This window comes from Hemitrygon akajei, chromosome 6 (assembly GCF_048418815.1).
Source record: "Hemitrygon akajei chromosome 6, sHemAka1.3, whole genome shotgun sequence".
Lineage (NCBI taxonomy): Eukaryota > Metazoa > Chordata > Chondrichthyes > Myliobatiformes > Dasyatidae > Hemitrygon > Hemitrygon akajei.
The window spans coordinates 187,337,981-187,360,245 of NC_133129.1; the positions used below are offsets into that span (position 1 = coordinate 187,337,981).

General features: G+C 46.0%; 1 protein-coding gene across 2 annotated transcripts in view; it reads right to left on the bottom strand.

The window, feature by feature from the left end:
• The window catches only part of LOC140729777 (deformed epidermal autoregulatory factor 1 homolog), an 88,784-nt gene that overhangs the window by 16,640 nt on the left and 49,879 nt on the right, over positions 1 to 22,265 (bottom strand). Inside the window, exons 9-13 of one of the 2 annotated variants that reach the window (XM_073049983.1) lie at positions 15,808 to 15,960; positions 15,450 to 15,596; positions 9,525 to 9,778; positions 8,345 to 8,422; positions 2,095 to 2,263 (exon numbers count right to left, since the gene is read on the bottom strand). In XM_073049983.1, coding sequence (XP_072906084.1) covers positions 2,237 to 2,263; positions 8,345 to 8,422; positions 9,525 to 9,778; positions 15,450 to 15,596; positions 15,808 to 15,960 — 659 coding nt within the window. In that variant the 3' untranslated portion in view covers positions 2,095 to 2,236. Of the gene's footprint in view, positions 1 to 2,094; positions 2,264 to 8,344; positions 8,423 to 9,524; positions 9,779 to 15,449; positions 15,597 to 15,807; positions 15,961 to 22,265 lie in introns of those variants that run through there. The other variant, XM_073049982.1, reaches the window with a different exon arrangement.

Sequence of the window (22,265 nt, forward strand, 5' to 3'; positions counted from 1 at the left end):
ACAGGGAGTTAGGAAGGAAGTTGAGAAGCCATCTTGGGATTACTGCCTGTGCCACGTGACAGTGAGTATAGGAATAGAGTGAGGTGGATGATAAATGCGTGGCTGAGGGATTGGAACAGGGGTCAGGGATTCAGATTTCTGGATCATTGGGACCTCTTTTGGGGCAGGAGTGATGTGTACAAAAAGGATGGGTTGCACTTGAATCCCAGGGGGACCAATATCCTGGCAGGGAGGTTTGCTAAGACTATTGGGGAGAGTTTAAACTAGGATTGCTGGGGAGTGGGAAACTGAAGAGACGGAGGAAGAGGCGGTTGGCTCACAGATAGAGAAAGCTTGGAGACAGTACGAGAGGGAGGATAGGCAGGTGATAGAGAAGGAACACACTCAAACCGATGGTTTTAGATGTGTCTATTTTTATGCAAAGAGTATTATGAACAAAGCGGATAAGCTTAGAGTGTGGATCAGCACTTGGAGCTATGACGTTGTGGCCATTACAGAGACTTGGATGACTCAGGGGCAGGAATGTTTACTTAGAGTGCCAGGCTTTAGATGTTTCAGAAAGGACAGGGACAGAGGCAAAAGAGGTTGGGACGTGGCACTGTTGATCAGAAATAATGTTGCGGCTGTAGAAAAGGAGGAAGACATGGAGGGATTGTCTACGGAGTCTCTGTGGGTGGAAGTTAGGAACATAAGGGGTTTTTTATAGACCATCCAATAGTAACAGGGACATTGAGGAGCAGATAGGGAGACAGACTCTGGAAAGGTGTAATAATAACAGAATTGTCGTGGTGGGAGATTTTAAATTCCCAACTATCAATTGGCATGTCCCTAAAGCGAGGGTTTAGATGGGGTGGAGTTTGTTAGTTGTATTCAAGAAGGCTTCTTGACACAATATGTTGATAAGCATACAAGAGGAGAGGCTGTACTTGATCTGGTATTGGGAAATGAACCTGATCAGGTGTCAGATCTCTCAGTGGGAGAGCATTTTGGAGATAGTGATCACAATTCTATCTCCTTTACCATAGCACTAGAGAGGGATAGAAACAGACAAGTTAGGAAAGCGTTTAATTGGAATAAGGGGAAATATGAGGCTATCAAGCAGGAACTTGGAGGCATAAATTGGGAACAGATGTTCTTAGGGAAATCTATGGAAGAAATGTGGCAAATGTTAGGGGAAATTCTGCATATGTACGTTCGAATGAGACAGAGAAAGGATGGTAGGGTACAGGAACCGTGGTGTACAAAGGCTGTTGTAAATCTAGTCAAGCAGTAAACAAGAGCTCATGAAAGGTTCAAAAAACAAGGTAATGTTAGAGATCTAGAAGATTATAAAACTAGCAGGAAGGAGCTTAAGAAAGAAATTAGGAGAGCCAGAAGGGGCCATGAGAAGGCCTTGGCGGACAGGATTAAGGAAAACCCCAAGGCATTCTACGAGTATGTTAAGAGCAAGAGGATAAGACGTGAGAGAAAAGGATAAATCAAGTGTGACAGTGGAAAAGTGTGTATGGAACCAGAGGAGATAGCAGAGGTACTTAATGAGTACTTTGTTTCAGTATTCACTACGGAAAAGGATCTTGGCGATTGTAGGGATAACTTACAGTGGATTGAACAGATTCAGCATGTGGATAGTAGGAAAGAGGATGTGCAGGAGCTTTTGGAAAGCATCAAGTTGGATAAGTCACCGGTACCTTAGGCTACTGTGGGAGGCGATGGAGGAAATTGCTAAGCCTCCGGCAATGATCTTTGTATGGGGACAGGAGAGGTTCTGGAGGATTGGAGGGTTGCAGATGTTGTGCTATTATTCAAGAAAGGGAGTAGAGATAGCCCAAGAAATTATAGACCAGTGAGTCTCACTTCAGTGGTTGGTAAGTTGATGGAGAAGATCCTGATAGGCAGGATTTATGAACATTTGGAAAGGCATAATATGATTAGGAATAGTCAGCATGGCTTTGTGAAAGGCAGGTCGTGCCTTACAAGCCTGATTGAATTTTTTGAGGATGTGACTAAACATGATGGTAGAGCAGTAGATGTGTGTATGGATTTGGGCAAGGCATTAGACAAGGTACCCCATGCAAGGCTTATTGAGAAAGTAAGGAGTCATGGGATCCAAGGGGAAATTGATTTGTGGATCCAGAACTGGTTTGCCCACAGAAGGCAAAGACTGGTTGTAGACAGGTTATATTCTGCATGGAGGTTGATCACCAGTGGTGTGCCTCAGGGATCTGTTCTGGGACCCTTACTCTTCGTGATGTTGATAAATGACCTGGATGAAGAAATGGAGGGATGGGTTAGTAAATTTGCTGATGACACAAAGGTTGGAGGTGGTGTGGATAGTGTGGAGGGCTGTCAGAGGTCACAGTGGGACATTGATAAGATGCAAAACTGGGCTGAGAAAAGGCAGATGAAGTTCAACCCAGATAAGTGTGAAGTGGTTCATTTTGGTAGGTCAAATATGATGGCAGAATATAGTATTAATGATAAGACTCTTGGCAGTGTGGAGGATTAGAGGGATCTTGGGGTCCGAGTCCATAGGACAGTCTAAGCTGCTGCGCAAGTTGACTCTGTGGTTAAGAAACCATTTGGTGCATTAATCTTCATCAATCGTGGGATTAAGTTTAGGAGCCAAGAGGTAATGTTGCAGCTATATAGGACCCTGGTCAGACCCCACTTGGAGTACTGTACTCAGTTCCGGTCACCCCACTACAGGAAGGATGTGGAAATGTCAGTATCTCCAGTTGAACTCTGTCTTTTTGTGTGCTTCCTCCTAGCTGTCAGTCTGTGGTTTTGTATTGCCATGTGCTCCTGTCCCCGTTCCTGCTCTACTCCAGCCCCTGTATTACTGAGTACTCTATCACTCATCTGTTTCTCATTATTACCTGTATTGCTGCCACCTGTGTCTCATTGTGCTCCACCTATCATCTGCCTCTCTGTTTATTGCTCAGTGTATTTCAGTCCTGTGTTTTCACCTGTTTGTTGCCAGATTGTGCTAGTGAATTTTCCTGAGCCTTTCCAGCATTTGTATCTGTACTCTGCCTGATTCTGGTTTTTGGATTTCTCTGGATGGTTTGATCTCTGCCTGAACTCTGATGCTGACTTTGTTTGCACTTTGGGATTTGTTACTCAATTAATATCACTGTGTGCACGGTACTGGGTCTGTCATTGGATCCCTGCTCCAGTGCCCTGACAGGAAACCATAGAAAGGGTGCAGAGGAGATTTACAAGGATGTTGGCTGGACTGGAAAGCATGCCTTATGAGAATAGGTTGAGCAAACTTGCTTGTTTTGTCCTTGGAGTGATAGAGGATGAGATGTGACCTAATAAAGGTTTATAAGATGATGAGAGGCATTGATCATGTGGATAATCAGAGGCTTTTTCCCATGGCTGAAATGGCTAGCATAAGAGGCTGCAGTTTTAAGGTGCTTGGAAATAGGTACAGAGGAGATGTCAGGGGTAAGTTTTTTATGCAGAGAGTGATGCGTATGTGGAATGGGCTCCTGGTGATGGTGGTGGAGGTGGATATGATAGTGTCTTTTAAGAGACACCTGGATAGGTACATGGAGCTAAGAAAATTAGAGAGCTATGGGTAACCCTAAACAATTTCTCAGGTAAAGACATGTTCGGCACAGCTTTGTGGGCCAAAGGGCCTGTATTGTGCTGTAGGTTTTCTATGTTTCCATCCTTGGATATTGAACTCAGCTATAATTTTTCAGCCATGATTCTGTGATGCCTACAAAATCATATTTGCCAATCTGCACCTGAGATAACCAACTCTGGAGGTCCTGCCCTTTAATTTAGCACCTCCCTCCCTCTGCAGAATTTAGTCACTTCTCCTAGCACCTCATTGGTACCTACATGGACCATGACTTCTGGCTGTTCACCCTTCCACTTAAGAATGCTGAGGACTCTGTCTGAGATATCCCAGACCCTGGCACCCAGGGGGCAACATCCAGGAATCTCGTTCTCACTCACAGAACCTCCTGTCCATTCCCCTAACTAATGAATCCCCTATCACCACAGCATGCTCCTTCTCTTCACTTCGCTCCTGAGTCAGAGGTAGACTCAGTGCCAGGGACCTGACCACTGTAACTCCTCTGTTAGGTCATCCTCCCAAGATTTCTGGGAGCAGTGGGCAACCCCAGGGAATTGATTGTCTTATAGACAGTAGTAATCATACTTTAATTTGAATGTATTCACTGACTTGTAAATACTATATGTTTGTACTTTGTGAATTTGTTATGTAAATAAACTTTTATAGTTCTGTTTTATAAAAAAAAATAAAAAATATCCAAAGTGCTATAGCTGTTGTTGAGGGGGTTGGCCTTGGGTATTCTGTACTGTCTCCCTAACCCCATTCACCCAGTTTCCTGTGTCCTACACCTTGGGTGTAACTACTTCTCTATATGTCCTATCTATCACCACTTCAGCTTCTTGAATGATCCAGAGTTCATCCCATTCCAGCTTCAACTCCTTAACGTGGTTTGTTAGATACTGCAGCTGTAGTGGTCAGCTGGCAAACATGAAGAATAGCACAGCCTCTTGAAAATTATGAACCAATCGGTTTGAGATTTTTACACACTGGCCATGTTTAGGGGCTCTCACAGGTCAAAGTACCAACCTTTGATTTGGTCATTTAATTACTAATTTAACTGTTTCAGCACAACATTGTGGGCTGAATGGCCTCTTCCTGTGCTGTACTCTTCTGTGTTCTTTGCTAGTCACTGGACTCACAGAAAGATGCCTTCAGCCTAGGTTCAGTGTTAGTCATTTACAGGAGAATGGGTAGTTCTCCTCAGTTTTATCCAAGCATACAGACGTAAGCAAAGATTATTTTATCATTGAACTCATCACAACTGTATCTCACACATTTCAACAGAGATTAGCTGTGAAACATTTTGGGAACAGCTGGGGTAAGTGAAACTCTGTAAAAACATGCATTTTTGCTTTCTGCCTAATGATAAGCTCAGAAAAAAAAATGCTAGCCTTTGCGTGTTGACAGTAGTCATGTGCCAGATTACTGCTTGTGATTAATTTAATTCTGGTTTCAAGGTATACCAGTGAATGAGGGAAACAGGACTGTTGGCAGCAACCAGGATAATAGATGGCCAGAGGGTTCCAGTTCCAAACAGCAGATAGAGACTCAACACTTGATCAAACTGCTCTCCCAGCCACATACAGCAACTTGGACCTAACTCTCTGATTGTCATGTAATAAATTCAGATAACTTCATAGTTGCTGTGTCAGTGATAAAGTAACATGTTCACATTATAAGACCATATAATGTGAATATGTTAAGTCAAGAAGAAAAGAAAAGCTTACAAAAGGTTCAGAGAGTTAGGTAATGTTAGGGATTTAGAAGATTATAAGACTAACAAGAAGGAGCTGAAAAAAGAAATTAGGATTCTACAAGGATGTGAAGAGCAAGAGGATAAGACGTGAAAGAATAGGACCTATCAAATGTGACAGTGGGAAAGTGTGTATTGAACTAGAGGAAATAGCAGGGGTACTTAATGAACACTTCAGTATTCACTATGGAAAAGGATCTTGGTGATTGTAGTGCAGACTTGCAGCAGACTGAAAAGCTTGAGCATGTAAATATTAAGAAAGAGGATGTGCTGGAGTTTTTGGAAAGCATAAAGTTGGATAAGTCGCCAGGACCAGATGAGATGTACCCCAGGCTACTGTGAGAGTCGAGGCAGGAGATTGCTCAATGACCTTTGAATCATCAATGAGGACAGGAGAGGTTCCGGAGGATTGGAGGGTTGCAGATGATGTTCCTTTATTCAAGAAAGGGAGCAGAGATAGCCCAGGAAATTATAGACCAGTGAGTCTTACCTCAGTGGTTGATAAGTTGATGGAGAAGATCCTGAGAGGCAGGATTTATGAACATTTGGAAAGGCATAATATGATTAGGAATAGTCAGCATAGCTTTGTCAAGGGCCTTACAAGCCTGATTGAATTTTTTGAGGATGTGACTGAGCACATTGATGAAGGAAGAGCAGTAGATGTAGTGTATATGGATTTCAGCAAGGCATTTGATAAGGTACCCCATGCAAAGCTTATTGAGAAAGTAAGGAGGCATGGGATCCAAAGGAACATTGCTTTGTGGATCCAGAACTGGCTTGCCCACAGAAGGCAAAGAGTGGTTATAGACGAGTCATATTCTGCATGGAGGTCGGTCACCAGTGGTGTGCCTGAGGGATCTGTTCTGGGACCCTTACTCTTTGTGATTTTTATTAATGACCTGGATGAGGAAGTGGAGGGAGGGGTTAGTAAGTTTGCTGATGACACAAAGGTTGAAGGTGGTGTGGATAGTGTGGAGCGCTGTCAGAGGTTACAGCAGGACATTGATAGGATGCAAAACTGGGCTGAGAAGTGGCAGATCGAGTTCAACCCAGAGTATTGTGAAGTGGTTCATTTTGGTAGGTCAAATATGATGGCAGAATATAGTATTAATGATAAGACTCTTGTCAGTGTGGAGGATCAGAGGGATCTTGCGGTCAGAGTCCATAGGATGCTCAAAGCAGCTGTGCAGGTTGACTCTGTAGTTAAGAAGGAGTATGGTGTATTGGCCTTCTTCAATCATGGAATTGAATTTAAGAGCCGAGAGGTGATGTTGCAGCTATATAGGACCCTGGTCAAACCCCACTTGGAGTACTGTGCTCAGTTCTGGTCACCTCACTACAGGAAGGATGTGGAAGCCATAGAAAGGGTGCAGAGGAGATTTACAAGGATGTTGCCTGGATTGGGGAACATGCCTTATGAAAACAGGTTGAGTGAACTCAGCCTTTTCTCCATGGAGCGATGGAGGATGAGGGGTGCCCTGTTGGAGGTGTATAAGATGATGAGAGGCATTGATCATGTGGATAGTCAGAGGCTTTTTCCCAGGGCTGAAATGGTTGCCACAAGAGGACACAGGTTTAAGGTGCTGGGGAGTAGGTACAGAGGAGATGTCAGGGGTAAGTTTTTTACTCAGAGTGGTGAGTGCGTGGAATGGGCTGCTGGCAACAGTGGTGGAGGCAGATACAATTGGGCCTTTTAAGGGACTTTTTAGATAGGTACGTGGAGTTTAGAAAAATAGAGGGCTATAGGGAAGTCTAGTAATTTCTAGGGTAGGGACAAGTTCGGCACAACTTTGTGGACCGAAGGGCCTGTATTGTGCTGTAAGTTTTCTATGTTTCTATATAGGAGCAGAATTAGGCCATTCAGCCCATGAAGTCTGCTAAGTCATTCCAACATGGCTGATTTATTTTCCCTCAACCCCATTCTTCTGCATTCTCCATGTAACCTTTGATGTCCTGACTAGTCAAGAACTTATTAAATATACCAAATAACATGGCCTCCACAACCATCTGAGGTAATGAATTCCATAGATTCACCAACTTCTGGCTAAATCAATTCCTTCTCATCTCTGTTCTATATGGAGTCCCTCTATTCTGAAGTTGTGCCCTTTGTTCCTAAACTCCCCCACTATTGGAAACAACCTCTCTACATCCACTCAAGGCCTTACAATAGGTTTCAGTGAGATCGCCCTTCATTCTTCTGAACCTCAGTGAGTACAGGCCCAGAGCCATCAAACACTCCTCAAATATTAACTCTTACATTCTCTGGACTCTCTCCAAAACCAGCACTCCATTTTCTTAGAAAAGAGGCCCAAAACTTCTTATAATACTTCAAAGGCAGTCTAACAATAATGTCACAATCCTTGATGGGAAATATGCTGATGTTAGAACCACATAAAGGTAATTTGGCCCAGCTGGTCCATGTCTATCAGAGGACACCCATCTATATTAATTCCATCTCTCTGAACTTGGTCTGTAATGTTCTACAGCTCAGTGATTTAAGTGTTTCTCTGGACACTTCCAACCTGCTGTCACTGACTCTGCCTATACCATTCCCTCAGGCAGTGTGTTTCAGTGATTCAGTGCTTTCTGAGGAAGATGTACCTCTAAATCTTACGCTAAATCTGTGTCCTCCTGTTTTATCTACTGTATCTCTGATATGGGTAAAAGTTTTCTGCAGTTGACCCTAAAATTATGTCCCTCAGTTTTATGTACCAAGGCCTCTGCAACCACAGATGTCATGACCACTAGGCACAGGACATCATTTCCTGCAGACTCCCCTCCAAGTCGCCTGGAAATATATTTTGGTCTGTTATAGTGGTTGATTCTGAATCCTGGACCTCCCTCTTCAGCAGTACTGTGTGAGTGCCTTAACACAGACTATACTGGGCTCCAGGACATTCTCAAGGGATACTGGCCTTGGGATTGATGCTAACACCCTATGCAGAATCACACTTGTTCTGCTTGGAGTTACGTGTCACTTTAGTTAGCTTCCGCTCACTCACCTTGATGATCATCTCAGCTTTCCCATCCACATCATCAGCTGAGTGGAATGGTATCTGGTTCTGGTACTGCGTCAGGGTCTACAGTACACAAGAAACAAAAGAAAGGAAACATTCAGCTTCTTCAACTCTCATTCTATTCCTGTGAAGTGATTAAAATAAACACTACTTTTGCCTCATTGTTTATACATGGTCTTGAGGATTACGTGACATGCAAACTCCTTGTGACAGTACAATCCTCATTACCACCTGGCTCAAGGACAGCTTCTATCCCACTGTTATGGGACTCGTGAATGGACCTCTTGAACAATAAGGTGAACTCTTGAGTTCACAACCCATCTCATTTTGATCTCCCATAGTCCACTCTTTTCCTTCTTCTCCAGCCCTTTGCCTTTTCCATTGACCACCTCCCAGTTTCGTGCTTCATCACCCTTCCCTCACCAACCTGGCTACAACTTCTAGCATATCTTCCTTCCCCCCCCCCCCCCCCCCCCCCACCCCAACCTTCCTATTATGGCTTCCTCTCCCTCCTTTCCAGCACTAATGAAGGGTTTTGGCCTGAAACATCAATTGTTCATTTCCGTAGATGCAGACTGACATGCTGAGTTCCTGTAGCATTTTGTGTGTGTGTTGCTCTGGATTTCCAGCATCTGCAGAATCTCTTGTGTTTATGATTTTGTTATGGTGTTGCACTTTACTCATTTACCTGCACTGCACTTTATCTGTAACTGTAACATTATTCTGTATTCTGTCATTGTTTTCCCTTGCTCTACCTCAGTACGCTGTGTAATGATCTGATCTGTATGGACAGTATGCAAGACAAGCTTTTCACTGTATCTCTGTACATGTGACAATAATAAACCAATTTCAATACATAAGCACACATCCTCCATTTCACTTGCACCTTTACTAATCTCAGCCTTATCCCTTGCAGTCAGCCAGCCAGAGAGAAAGGCAGTCGGAGACATGCCTGTGGAAGGTTTGAACTCAGCATGGGTTACAGCACGTGGGTCAATGCTTTGGCCAGGCTTGCAGACGCATTGGGATTTGTTGGATCAAGTTGAGATCCCAGTTGGGTCCAGGCCTCCTCTTTCTTAGGTTCATCATTCACACAAATTAACATTACAATCAGCGTTCACTGAGATTAACATTCCAAAGTGTACCTGGTCTGAGTTCCACTCACCCCTTTCCTCTCAGTGTCTGCCTGCAGCTTGGCCTGAGCAATGGCACCATCCTTCGAAGCGATGCTAGCTTGTTTTGCCTGCTCAATCAGTGTCTTCAGCTGCTGAGCTGTGGCCAGCAATGAATTAACCATCTCCTCCAGGTAGAGCCAGCTACGCTGCTCAGCAACCTCCAAGCCATTCAAGGCAGTGGGCGAGATCACTTTGCTCGGAGTGGGAGGAGTCGGTACAGCGAGCGCAGGGAGCGATGCCAATACTATGGAAGGAAACGAAGATGGAAGTGGCTACAACAAACTGCTCAGAGACACTTATGTAGAAATATTCTCTCAAAGACAGTTATGTTGTGAATGCCACATTGCAGCTTCAAATTGGGCATCGCTAAAATTTATCATATTTGAAGAGTTTTTGGCTCAGTTCCCTCCTTACTTGTCCCAGAATTGCAGGTGGTTCTGGGATACGCTCCATCATTGATACAGCCCTCATTGCCAGGGGAAAATCTCCATTCAGTGCAGGTTGGCACTACCATTTTGTCCTTAATAATGGACTACCTGACTGGCAGACCATAGTTCGTGTGGCTTCAGAGCTGTGTGTCAGACGTGGCTATAATCAGCACTGGGGCCCCACAGGGGACTGTATTGGCTCCCTTCCTGTTTACCCTGTAAACCTCGGACTTCAGATACAACACTGAGTTATGTCATCTGCAGAAATTCTCTGATAACTCAGCAATAGTTGGGTGTATAAAGGGAGGACAGGAGGATGAATACAGGGCCCTGGTGGAGGACTTTGCCAAATGGTGCAAGCTGAATCATCTGCAGTTCAACATCAGTAAGACAAAAGAGATGGTGATGGGCTTTAGGCAGACTAAGCCTGCACTGCTTTCTGTTACTATTGATGGTGAGGATGTGGATGTGGTGAGGTCCTACAAATAACTGGGGGTGCACCAGGATGACAGACTTGAGTGCAGCACCAACACAGAGGCTGTGTACAAGAAGGGCCAGAATCACCTCTATTTCCTGAGAAGACTGAGGTCCTTTGGAGAATGCAGACCTCTCTTTCACATGTTCTACCAGTCTGTTGCCACCAGTACAATCTTCTATGTGGCATCAACATGAGTGACATCCAAAAGGCTTAATAAACTGATTAGAAAGACAGGCTCTGTTATCGGAGTCAAACTGGCCACACCAGAGGCTGTAGTAGAACAAAGGACCCGACGGAATATTCCAGCAATTCTGGACAATATTTCTCACCCTCTGCATGCCACCTTAGCTGAACAGAGGAGCACTTTGAGGAATAGACTAAGACAATTGCGTTGCTCCAAAAAAAAAACTGCTATATAAGGTCATTCTTACTCTCGGCCATTAGGCTCTATAATGAACCAACCTACAGCTGGGAAAGTGACGACCCCCTCCTGTCAGACTGTTTGAGGTAACTTACTTTTTTATTCTTTCTACCTCTCTTCTAATATTTACATTTGTGCACTTGTAACGATACTGTGAAACTGTAATTTCCTTTGAGATCAATAAAGTATCTACCTATCTATGCAATCAATCTCAATGACGCGTCTATCGGGACCCTGAGGACTTGTGGAAACTGTGTGGTGGTTTCTTTCGAACTTATAGTCTTTTAACATCTTTGGACTATTTTTACTGTGCCCATGGACTGTTTTTTTTATCAATTATGCTACTGTTTGCACTGTTGTAACTATGTGGTTTTGTAGCTTTAGTTTTTGGTCTTGTTTTGTCTGGTGGATTTGGAGCTCCTTTCTGGGGAACGCGCTAAGATGGTAGTGCGATATTAATACGCAGCAGCCTCTCCAGACTCTGGATTGGGGATTGCCAAACGTTATGTGGCTTTTCTGGTGTAGTCTGTTTTGTCATGTGCTTTTGTGATATCATTCTGGAGGAATGTTGTCTCATTTTTTTAACTGCATTGCATTTGTGGTTTCTAAATAACAATAAACTGAAACTGAACTGAACTGAATACACCCTATTCATGAACTCCATATTAGGCACACTTATGGGGAGAAGTCAAGGAATTGAACCAAATGTATAAATGGTGAGGTACACCCTGGGAGCAACTGCAAATGGGCCTCAATTGGTGTGGTGTAATTAGATTTACAACCCACAATGCAATATCGTCTACAGTCTAACCAGAACTACAGCCCACAATGACACACTGCCCATAGTCAAACCTGGGCTACAGCACACAATGAAATATTGTCAGGGGTCTAATTAGATCTCCAGCCCACAATGACACACTGCCCATGGTCTAACCAGAACTCAGCCCACAATGACACACTGTCCACAGTCTAACCAGAACTCAGCCCACAAAGAAACACGGTCCGCGGTCTAACCAGAACTCAGCCCACAATGACACACTGTCCACAGTCTAACCAGAACTCAGCCCACAATGACACACGGTCCACGGTCTAACCAGAACTCAGCCCACAATGACACACTGCCCATGGTCTAACCAGAACTCAGCCCACAATGACACACTGTCAACAGTCTAACCAGAACTCAGCCCACAATGACACACTGTCCACAGTCTAACCAGAACTCAGCCCACAATGACACACTGTCCACGGTCTAACCAGAACTCAGCCCACAATGACACACTGTCCACAGTCTAGCCAGAACTCAGCCCACAATGACACACGGTCTGCGGTCTAACCAGAACTCAGCCCACAATGACACACTGTCCACAGTCTAACCAGAACTCAGCCCACAATGACACACTGCCCACGGTCTAACCAGAATTCAGCCCACAATGACACACGGTCTGCGGTCTAACCAGAACTCAGCCCACAATGACACACGGTCCGCGGTCTAACCAGAACTCAGCCCACAATGACACACGGTCCGCGGTCTAACCAGAACTCAGCCCACAATGACACACTGCCCATGGTCTAACCAGAACTCAGCCCACAATGACACAATGCCCGCGGTCTAACCAGAACTCAGCCCACAATGACACACGGTCCGCGGTCTAACCAGAACTCAGCCCACAATGACACACGGTCCGCGGTCTAACCAGAACTCAGCCCACAATGACACACTGCCCTGGGTCTAACCAGAACTCAGCCCACAATGACACACGGTCCGCGGTCTAACCAGAACTCAGCCCACAATGCCACACGGTCCACGATCTAACCAGAACTCAGCCCACAATGCCACACGGTCCACGGTCTAACCAGAACTCAGCCCACAATGACACACTGCCCATGGTCTAACCAGAACTCAGCCCACAATGCCACACTGTCCACAGTCTAACCAGAACTCAGCCCACAATGACACACTGCCCGTGGTCTAACCAGAACTCAGCCCACAATGACATACGGTGCGCGGTCTAACCAGAACTCAGCCCACAATGACACACGGTCCACAGTCTAACCAGAACTCAGCCCACAATGACACACGGTCCGCGGTCTAACCAGAACTCAGCCCACAATGACACACGGTCCACAGTCTAACCAGAACTCAGCCCAAAATGACACACGGTCCGCGGTCTAACCAGAACTCAGCCCACAATGACACACGGTCCACAGTCTAACCAGAACTCAGCCCACAATGACACACGGTCCGCGGTCTAACCAGAACTCAGCCCACAATGCCACACTGTCCACAGTCTAACCAGAACTCAGCCCACAATGACACACGGTCCGCGGTCTAACCAGAACTCAGCCCACAATGCCACACGGTCCGCGGTCTAACCAGAACTCAGCCCACAATGCCACACTGTCCACAGTCTAACCAGAACTCAGCCCACAATGACACACGGTCCGCGGTCTAACCAGAACTCAGCCCACAATACCACACGGTCCGCGGTCTAACCAGAACTCAGCCCACAATGACACACTGTCCACAGTCTAACCAGAACTCAGCCCACAATGACACACGGTCCACAGTCTAACCAGAACTCAGCCCACAATGACACACGGTCCGCGGTCTAACCAGAACTCAGCCCACAATGCCACACTGTCCACAGTCTAACCAGAACTCAGCCCACAATGACACACGGTCCGCGGTCTAACCAGAACTCAGCCCACAATGCCACACGGTCCGCGGTCTAACCAGAACTCAGCCCACAATGCCACACTGTCCACAGTCTAACCAGAACTCAGCCCACAATGACACACGGTCCGCGGTCTAACCAGAACTCAGCCCACAATGCCACACGGTCCGCGGTCTAACCAGAACTCAGCCCACAATGCCACATGGTCCGCGGTCTAACCAGAACTCAGCCCACAATGACACACTGCCCTGGGTCTAACCAGAACTCAGCCCACAATGACACACGTTCCATGGTCTAACCAGAACTCAGCCCACAATGACACACGGTCCGCGGTCTAACCAGAACTCAGCCCACAATACCACACGGTCCGCGGTCTAACCAGAACTCAGCCCACAATGCCACACTGTCCACAGTCTAACCAGAACTCAGCCCACAATGACACACGGTCCGCGGTCTAACCAGAACTCAGCCCACAATACCACACGGTCCGCGGTCTAACCAGAACTCAGCCCACAATGACACACTGTCCACAGTCTAACCAGAACTCAGCCCACAATGACACACGGTCCGCGGTCTAACCAGAACTCAGCCCACAATGACACACGGTCCGCGGTCTAACCAGAACTCAGCCCACAATGCCACACTGTCCACAGTCTAACCAGAACTCAGCCCACAATGACACACGGTCCGCGGTCTAACCAGAACTCAGCCCACAATGCCACACGGTCCGCGGTCTAACCAGAACTCAGCCCACAATGCCACACTGTCCACAGTCTAACCAGAACTCAGCCCACAATGACACACGGTCCGCGGTCTAACCAGAACTCAGCCCACAATGACACACGGTCCGCGGTCTAACCAGAACTCAGCCCACAATGCCACACTGTCCACAGTCTAACCAGAACTCAGCCCACAATGACACACGGTCCGCGGTCTAACCAGAACTCAGCCCACAATGACACACTGCCCTGGGTCTAACCAGAACTCAGCCCACAATGACACACGGTCCATGGTCTAACCAGAACTCAGCCCACAATGACACACGGTCCGCGGTCTAACCAGAACTCAGCCCACAATACCACACGGTCCGCAGTCTAACCAGAACTCAGCCCACAATGCCACACTGTCCACAGTCTAACCAGAACTCAGCCCACAATGACACACTGCCCACGGTCTAACCAGAACTCAGCCCACAATGACACACGGTCCACGGTCTAACCAGAACTCAGCCCACAATGACACACGGTCTGCGGTCTAACCAGAACTCAGCCCACAATACCACACGGTCCGCGGTCTAACCAGAACTCAGCCCACAATGACACACGGTCCACGGTCTAACCAGAACTCAGCCCACAATGCCACACTGTCCACAGTCTAACCAGAACTCAGCCCACAATGCCACACGGTCCGCGGTCTAACCAGAACTCAGCCCACAATGACACACGGTCTGCGGTCTAACCAGAACTCAGCCCACAATGACACACGGTCCGCGGTCTAACCAGAACTCAGCCCACAATGACACACAGCCCATGGTCTAACCAGAACTCAGCCCACAATGACACACTGTCCACAGTCTAACCAGAACTCAGCCCACAATACCACACGGTCCGCGGTCTAACCAGAACTCAGCCCACAATGACACACGGTCTGCGGTCTAACCAGAACTCAGCCCACAATGACACACGGTCCGCGGTCTAACCAGAACTCAGCCCACAATGCCACACTGTCCACAGTCTAACCAGAACTCAGCCCACAATGCCACACTGTCCACAGTCTAACCAGAACTCAGCCCACAATGCCATGTGGTCCAGTTGGTCAGTTGGTCAGAGCAGTGGAAATGGAAAGGCCCATTCGCTGACTGAGAACCTAATTCCTTCCCCCATTGCCTCTGTCCCTCTCTCGCCCTGACTCACCCTGTGTTCCCTCCTCAAACTCACTGATACTCTTCGACGTGTGCGTGTCAGGACTGGCACCAGCTCCCAGTGATGCTGGTGAAGCCGAGTGTGGAGGTGAGCGGGAGGGACCTGATGTGGCACCTTCTACCTGGTCCTGAGGCCGTCCTGTGAACAAAAGGCACAGTTTTGAGCATGATCGTTACATTAACCTTACCACTGAGCGTGTAAATAAAGAACAGCAGCACACCCAGAATGATGTATACTTTGAACATACCAACAACACGGACAGTGGTAATACTATGTCAGCGGGTGTATATAGCTGTACATTTTGTGTTGGTCCAAAGCTAATGAATACACCATTAATCACTGTACTTACCCTGAGTGGCATCGTCTCCACAGACATGAGGAACCCCGAGGCCTGCACGGCTACCTTGTCTGTGACCCTCATGCCCCTGTAAAGGGTATGGGGTTTTATTTGCTGTATCCCACCACCAGTCGCGACAGGTCTGCCCCTGGTGGATGCCATCCTCTGCAGGAAAGAGCATGAGGAAAGTGAGTGTGTTTTCTGTGTGACCTCAGCAGGAACACAGTGTCACCCACCCCTTACCCTTCACCCCCGACTGGTAAAACTGGAGGAACTTCTGGATCTAGATTTATGCTCCCTCTCAGCTGATGGTCAAAAGGGTCACCGCTCCTGAAAAAGCATAATTCTACAGAGGCTAGAAACCCAATGGCAGCAACTAGCAGTTTAGTCAGCATTGACAGAGAGTAAAACACTTACTAGCTCGAAACATAGAACATTACAGCACAGTACAGGCCCTTCAGCCTATTATGTTGTGCCAACTTTTGACCCTCCCTAAGATCAATCTTGCTCGCTATCCATCCCATAAGTTGATAATGGTTCCTCAGAAAGGAACAGCATGTGCGTGAATGGATTTTAGGTGAGTAGGGGGTTGCACAGGTCCAGACCCACTCTCTTGACATCCCCTCCCGGATCCAGCGGCATGGTGGAGTCCAAGACAACTGGGGGAGGTTCTGATGCAGTGAATGGCCAGATCAGGCTTCAATGCAAGGGATGCCCTTTCTGCACTTCACGGCACATGTTTGTTAGATGGCCACTGACCCTACGAGAGGGTTCATCCACCCTTTGACAGGCCTAGTTTTTCGTCCTGCAGGGTGTCTAGCACCCTCCTCGCCAGGCAAGCCTGGGGGGCGAGCCGGTTTAGTCGCTGACCACCTGACCATGCGACAGGTAGTATTGGGTTACATGGTACCAGTAGCACTCAGACGAGTGACCTGACATTAAGATCAATCTAACCCTTGTACCTCTACATATTTCTATCATCCATATGCCTATCTAAGATTTTCTTAAATGCCCTTAATGTATCTGCCTCTACTACCACCCCTGACAATGTGTTCCACGCATCCAACACTCTCCGTGTAATGAACTTATCCCAGACACCGACCCCCCCCCCCCCCCCCCCCCCCATCACCTTAAAATTATGCCCACTTGTATTAGCCATTTCTGTGCTGGGTAAAAGTCTCCGGCTGTCTAACCCCCAGTGCCCATACAGGGAAAACAAAAAACACAAAACAAATCATGTGAACAATGGAAGCCAGGAACAACAGCATTCTGAACCAAACTGAGTCCTTAAATCCAAATTCCCAGACCAGCCCAGAGTAGGCCCAAAGCCTCGGCATTCAGTTCATATTAGCCAGGCAAATTGCTGCAAATTTCGCAGACACCAAACACAATAGCTGGGGGCACTCTCAGAACCGCAGCATTGCAGAGAGAGGAGCCCTCCAGACTATCTGGATCATCTCATGTTCTCAATATTTATTGCACATTTATTATTATTATTATTATTATTTTGCTTGGTAATGTTTTTGTTTCTTTGTATTTACTGTGAATGTCCTCAAGAAAATAAATCTCAAGGTTGTATATGGTGACATATATGTACTTTGATAATAAATTTACTTTGAACTTTGAGATTGGCAGCATTGGATCCAAAGCATCATTGAGCAGATGGGAGGCCTAGGGAGAAAGAAAGGGGGAGGAGAAGCACCAGAGGGAGATGGAGAACAGGTAGAGTGATGGGCAGAGAGAGAGAAAAAAAAGAGGAGGGGGGAAAAAGAGGATCCCGTCCCATGATCCTTTCCCTTCTCCAGCTCTGTATCCCTTTTGCCAATCACCTTTCCAGCTCTCAGCTTCACCCCACCCCCTCCTGTCTTCTCCTATCATTTCGCATTTTCCCCTCCCCCTCCTACTTTCAAATCTCTTATTATCTTTCCTTTCAGTTAGTCCTGACGAAGGGTCTTGGCCTGAAATGTCGACAGTGCTTCTTCCTATAGATGCTGCCTGGCCTGCTACGTTCCACCAGCATTTTGTGTGTGTTGCTTGAATTTCCAGCATCTGCAGATTTCCTCAAGTTTGCTTTTTAAAAAAACCATCTCGTAAGCATTCAACAATACCGTTCAATTTTGATCTGCAGTTCTTCCAGATGCTTTTCAAAAAGATTCAAGACTTTCTGATATCCTTCCTCACTCTCAAGCCCAAATAGCAGTGGAAACATTCAAGATTTCCTTTTGCAACATGATTTTTTCCAAAGATTCAATCACAGCACGGATTCAGTTTCCTTTTAAATCCAAGAATCTTCTCACTTGAAGTCAAAACATTTTTTCCAGGGCCATGCAGAAACTTGTTCAACAGTGATGAAAAATGTTTGTTAAGTAGGCAAGTTTCTTCATCTTCAAAGCACTCAGCAAAACCTGGCCTACTATTTTCCCAACAGAATTGGTCCCAACACCAACTCCTGCGGTACACCACTAATCACCTGCAGCCAACCAGAAAAGGTTCCCTTTATTTCCACTCTTCTATCAGCAATCTTCTATCCATGCTAGTGTCTTTCCTGTAATACCTTGGGCTCTTGTTATCTACTCACACATTGTGATTTGCTTTCTAAAACCAGATGTGCAATATCAGCTCTTCCAATTACCAACTTTAGAAAGAACATTAGCAACGATAAGAATAATTAACACCACAGATGGTGCTAGCAAATGATTTAGACATATTCAGTGTACTACTTCAGGGACAGAATTTGCAGAATTTCTGGAAAGATTATATTCTTTATAACTCTGTGTAACTGCTGATATTATCTCATTTCTCACCAGCAAGGAGTCAAGGTCAATGATCAAGGATTGTCAAGGAAACATTGGTGAAATTGACCATCAGTTCAGTTCAGTTCCAGTCGTTTCATTGTAGTAAGGATGTGGAAGCTCTAGAGAGGGTCGTGAGGAGACTTAACAGGATGTTACCTGGACTAGACAGCATGTCTTATGAGGAAAAGTAGAGTGATTAGAGCTTTTCTCTTTGGAGTGAAGGAGAATGAGAGGCAACTTGATAGAGGTGTATAAGATTATAAAAGGCATACATAGAGTTTACAGCCAGTGTCATAAACCCATTGTGGAAATGGCCAGTTCCACAGTATATCCTTTTAAGGTAAGTGGAGGAATGTATAGGGAGGTTTTTTACACTGAGAGTAGTGGGTGCATGGAACACCCTACCAAGGTGTTAGAGAGAGATAGAGGCTGATATAATGTGGAAATTTAAGAGACTCTCAGACAGGCACATGGATGATACAGAAATAGAGGGTTATGTACAGTATTGGAGAGAAGGATAGATTGATTGTGGAGAAGGTTTATTTGGTCAATACAACATCATAAGCTGAAAGGCCCATACAGTGCTGTGTTCCATAAACTGAAACTTCACCATGTAACTAGCAATTGTAAGCAGCTGCTTCCTCGGTCCAGGGAACATAGCCATTTATTTCAATCCAACAGATGTAAAGTATAATTTCACCATGATTATTATTTTGAGTATACTTAAACATTTAAGTGTTTTGAATGTTTCAGGGTCTATCTGTTTCTGGTCTTGGCTACCCCCTGCCAAAGTGGGGCATGAGCTAGCTGGCTGTCATAGACACACCTTTTTCTGGGAGTGAGCTTACTCTGAACTGACACAACTCCAATATGGGGACACTAAGCATTTCAGGAGAAATCAAGCAGTTCTCCTGCGAAGACTGGCTTTGTTCAGATCGTGGATAGTTGTGGTTAACCACCAACTCTATCCTAACAGCCCTGGCTTTCCCTTGGACAATTACAGCTCAGGTCAGAGTTTTGCAGCGTGTCACAATCCTGGTCAGTGGGTCACAACTTGATTCAGTATGCTACAGCTCAGGATGAACTTTCCTTGGCTGATGCACCCAGTCTGTTGGAAATGACATGGGGACGACAATCCCTATCAGGCAGATCACTACACGGGTCTGTGACTTCACTACCCAAGTTAGTGAGTGAGACCATCACCAAGAACATGCTAGTGAGACAGGGAAAAAAAAGCACAGCAGACCAGGACAGACATATGGTATTAACACCCACAAGCACCCACACAATAGGTAATGAACAATCTCTTGATCGCAACAAAAATGGCAAATATTGGGCTTTGCCAACCCCACTGCCCCTGCTTCAGTAAACTGTATTTTACATTGCCATTGTAACCTATACCCACAGAATAGATGGAAGTATAAACACAAGAAATTCTGCAGATGCTGGAAATTCTGAGTGTAACACCCCAGTAAAGATTTTACTGCTAGGGTATCCATGTAATGGGTTTTGTGTAGAAGCAGTGTGTTCTGCTGGCAGTATTTGGGTTACCGTTAAAGATAAGGGGTGCTTAGGAACATGTGTGACATCAATCGGGAGGGTGGAACTTAGAGAACATTAGGGTTAGCAGCTTTTGTGAAGGACACTGGTGTGGGTCAAGGTCTTTTTCAGCAAGAGATGGAGAGAGAGGTGGCTCAAGAGAACCAGGTGTAGGATTCAATCAGGTGGGAACATGGGGTCTAATGGAGTCTAAGATTGGAACTTTTACTGGGGAGCAGTGAATAGGAGTTGGTGCAGTGGGTGCACCAAAAATAATGGCTTCTGGAAGATTTGAGCTCCACCTGTGCACATGTGACTGTTTAATTATAATGGGTTTTTTTTGTTTTTTCTTTTTTTAATAACTGTTTGATTAAGCTAACATTCTTAAATATTCTTTCTTTATAATTGTATGCAGTGTACAATCTGTTATTTCTTGCCGAGGGCCATTGCAGAGGACAGTAAATCACACAACATTCACACAAACTGGGGTTCAGCTGGCAAGACATCCCAACCTCGCGGGTTTGGTGGGACCAAAGTGGTATACACCCTAGATGGGCAGAACCTGAAATAGGTGGTTTCCTTGCCGCACAGTCCAGTGGCTCTTAGTGAGGGGCTATGAGCCACATTCCTAGAGACGCCTAGTAAAAAAGACATGTGGGTGTATCATCCTGGACTGAATTCGTTGAACACTGTGTGATTAAATTAAGAATTGATTAAGTATGTTTTGTGCTTAAGTCTGTGTAAAACTGTTGTCTGGGAAAATGATTAAGGCACGTGATCATGGACGCCACAGGGATTAAGCGTTGGTGTGCTTCAAAGAGATTACACGTAACCAATACTTATAGACAATAGGTGCAGGAGTAGGCCATTTGGCCCTTCAAGCCAGCACTGCCTTTCAATGTGATCATGGCTTATCATTCACAATCAGTACCCCGTTCCAGCCTTCTCCCCATATCCCTTGACTCCACTATCTTTAAGAACTCTATCTAACTCTTTCCTGAAAGCATCCAGAGAATTGGCCTCCACTGCCTTCTGAGGCAGAGCATTCCATAGATCCACAACTCTCTGGGTGAAAAAGTTTTTCCTGAACTCCACTCTAAATGGCCTACCCCTTATTCTTAAACTGTGGCCTCTGGTTCTGGACTCCCCCAACATCGGGAACATGTTTCCTGCCTCTAGCCAATCCCTTAATAATCTTATGTTCTGTGCTGGGTGGATATTCACAGCACAGATGAATTGTTGATTAGGGTTTTAAGTACTGTTAAAGCATGAGGGAAAGTTACCATTATGACCCAACGGAGAGCAAAGATGTGGTATTAGTTCAGACAAGCAATGCTGTGACAGCAGTGGATCTGCCCGTAACACTTGGAGTTCCGGGAGGGGTGGGACGATGGGCCATCCATACTTTCAGAGAAGAGGGGAGTGTAGGCAAGGGTGCCAAATTGGAAGCCAAGTTTCCTGTAACTGAGGGTGGAGACTTTAAAGACAATTGCTTTCATTTCTGTGAGTGTGGGGGAGGGTCTAATGTGGAAGGACTAATGAGTTCTCCAGTGAGGGTGAAAATTCTGAGTTGGTGTCACCCTTACAACCCCGGTGTATAATTGGCCAAGTGCACTGGTGCAGAGTCAAAGTTATCGCAGGCTGAGAATGTTCTCGGGAATGAAGCCCACCCCCAAGGGGAAGAAGGAATATGAGACCTGGGCGGAGCAGACCTTTCAGATACTGGATGAGTGGCAGAGCTCTGATAATGTAAAAAGACAGTGACTGGTAAAGAGTCTAAAAGGTCAAGCTACTGAAGTTGTGAGGTCCTTGAAAGCAGAGAACCCCTTAACTACTTCCACGGGCTACCGTGCATTTTTGGCACAACGGGAGCTTATGACAGAGTGTAGAAGCATGTTTCAGGAGAAGGGGAAAAAACTTTCTACCTACATTTTTCGGCTAGGGAGACAGTTATATTGCTTGCGGCATAAAGGGCCTTCAACACAATCCTCCAATACTTCTCAGGCAGAACCAAATGGGAAAGTAGAGGTCTGTCTGGAAGAGACGTGACCCAGTATAGAAGCTGTCATCTGCACCGTGTCAGCCTCACTCATGTGTATCTGATAACACCCACTCTTGAGGTCCAGCACACCACCA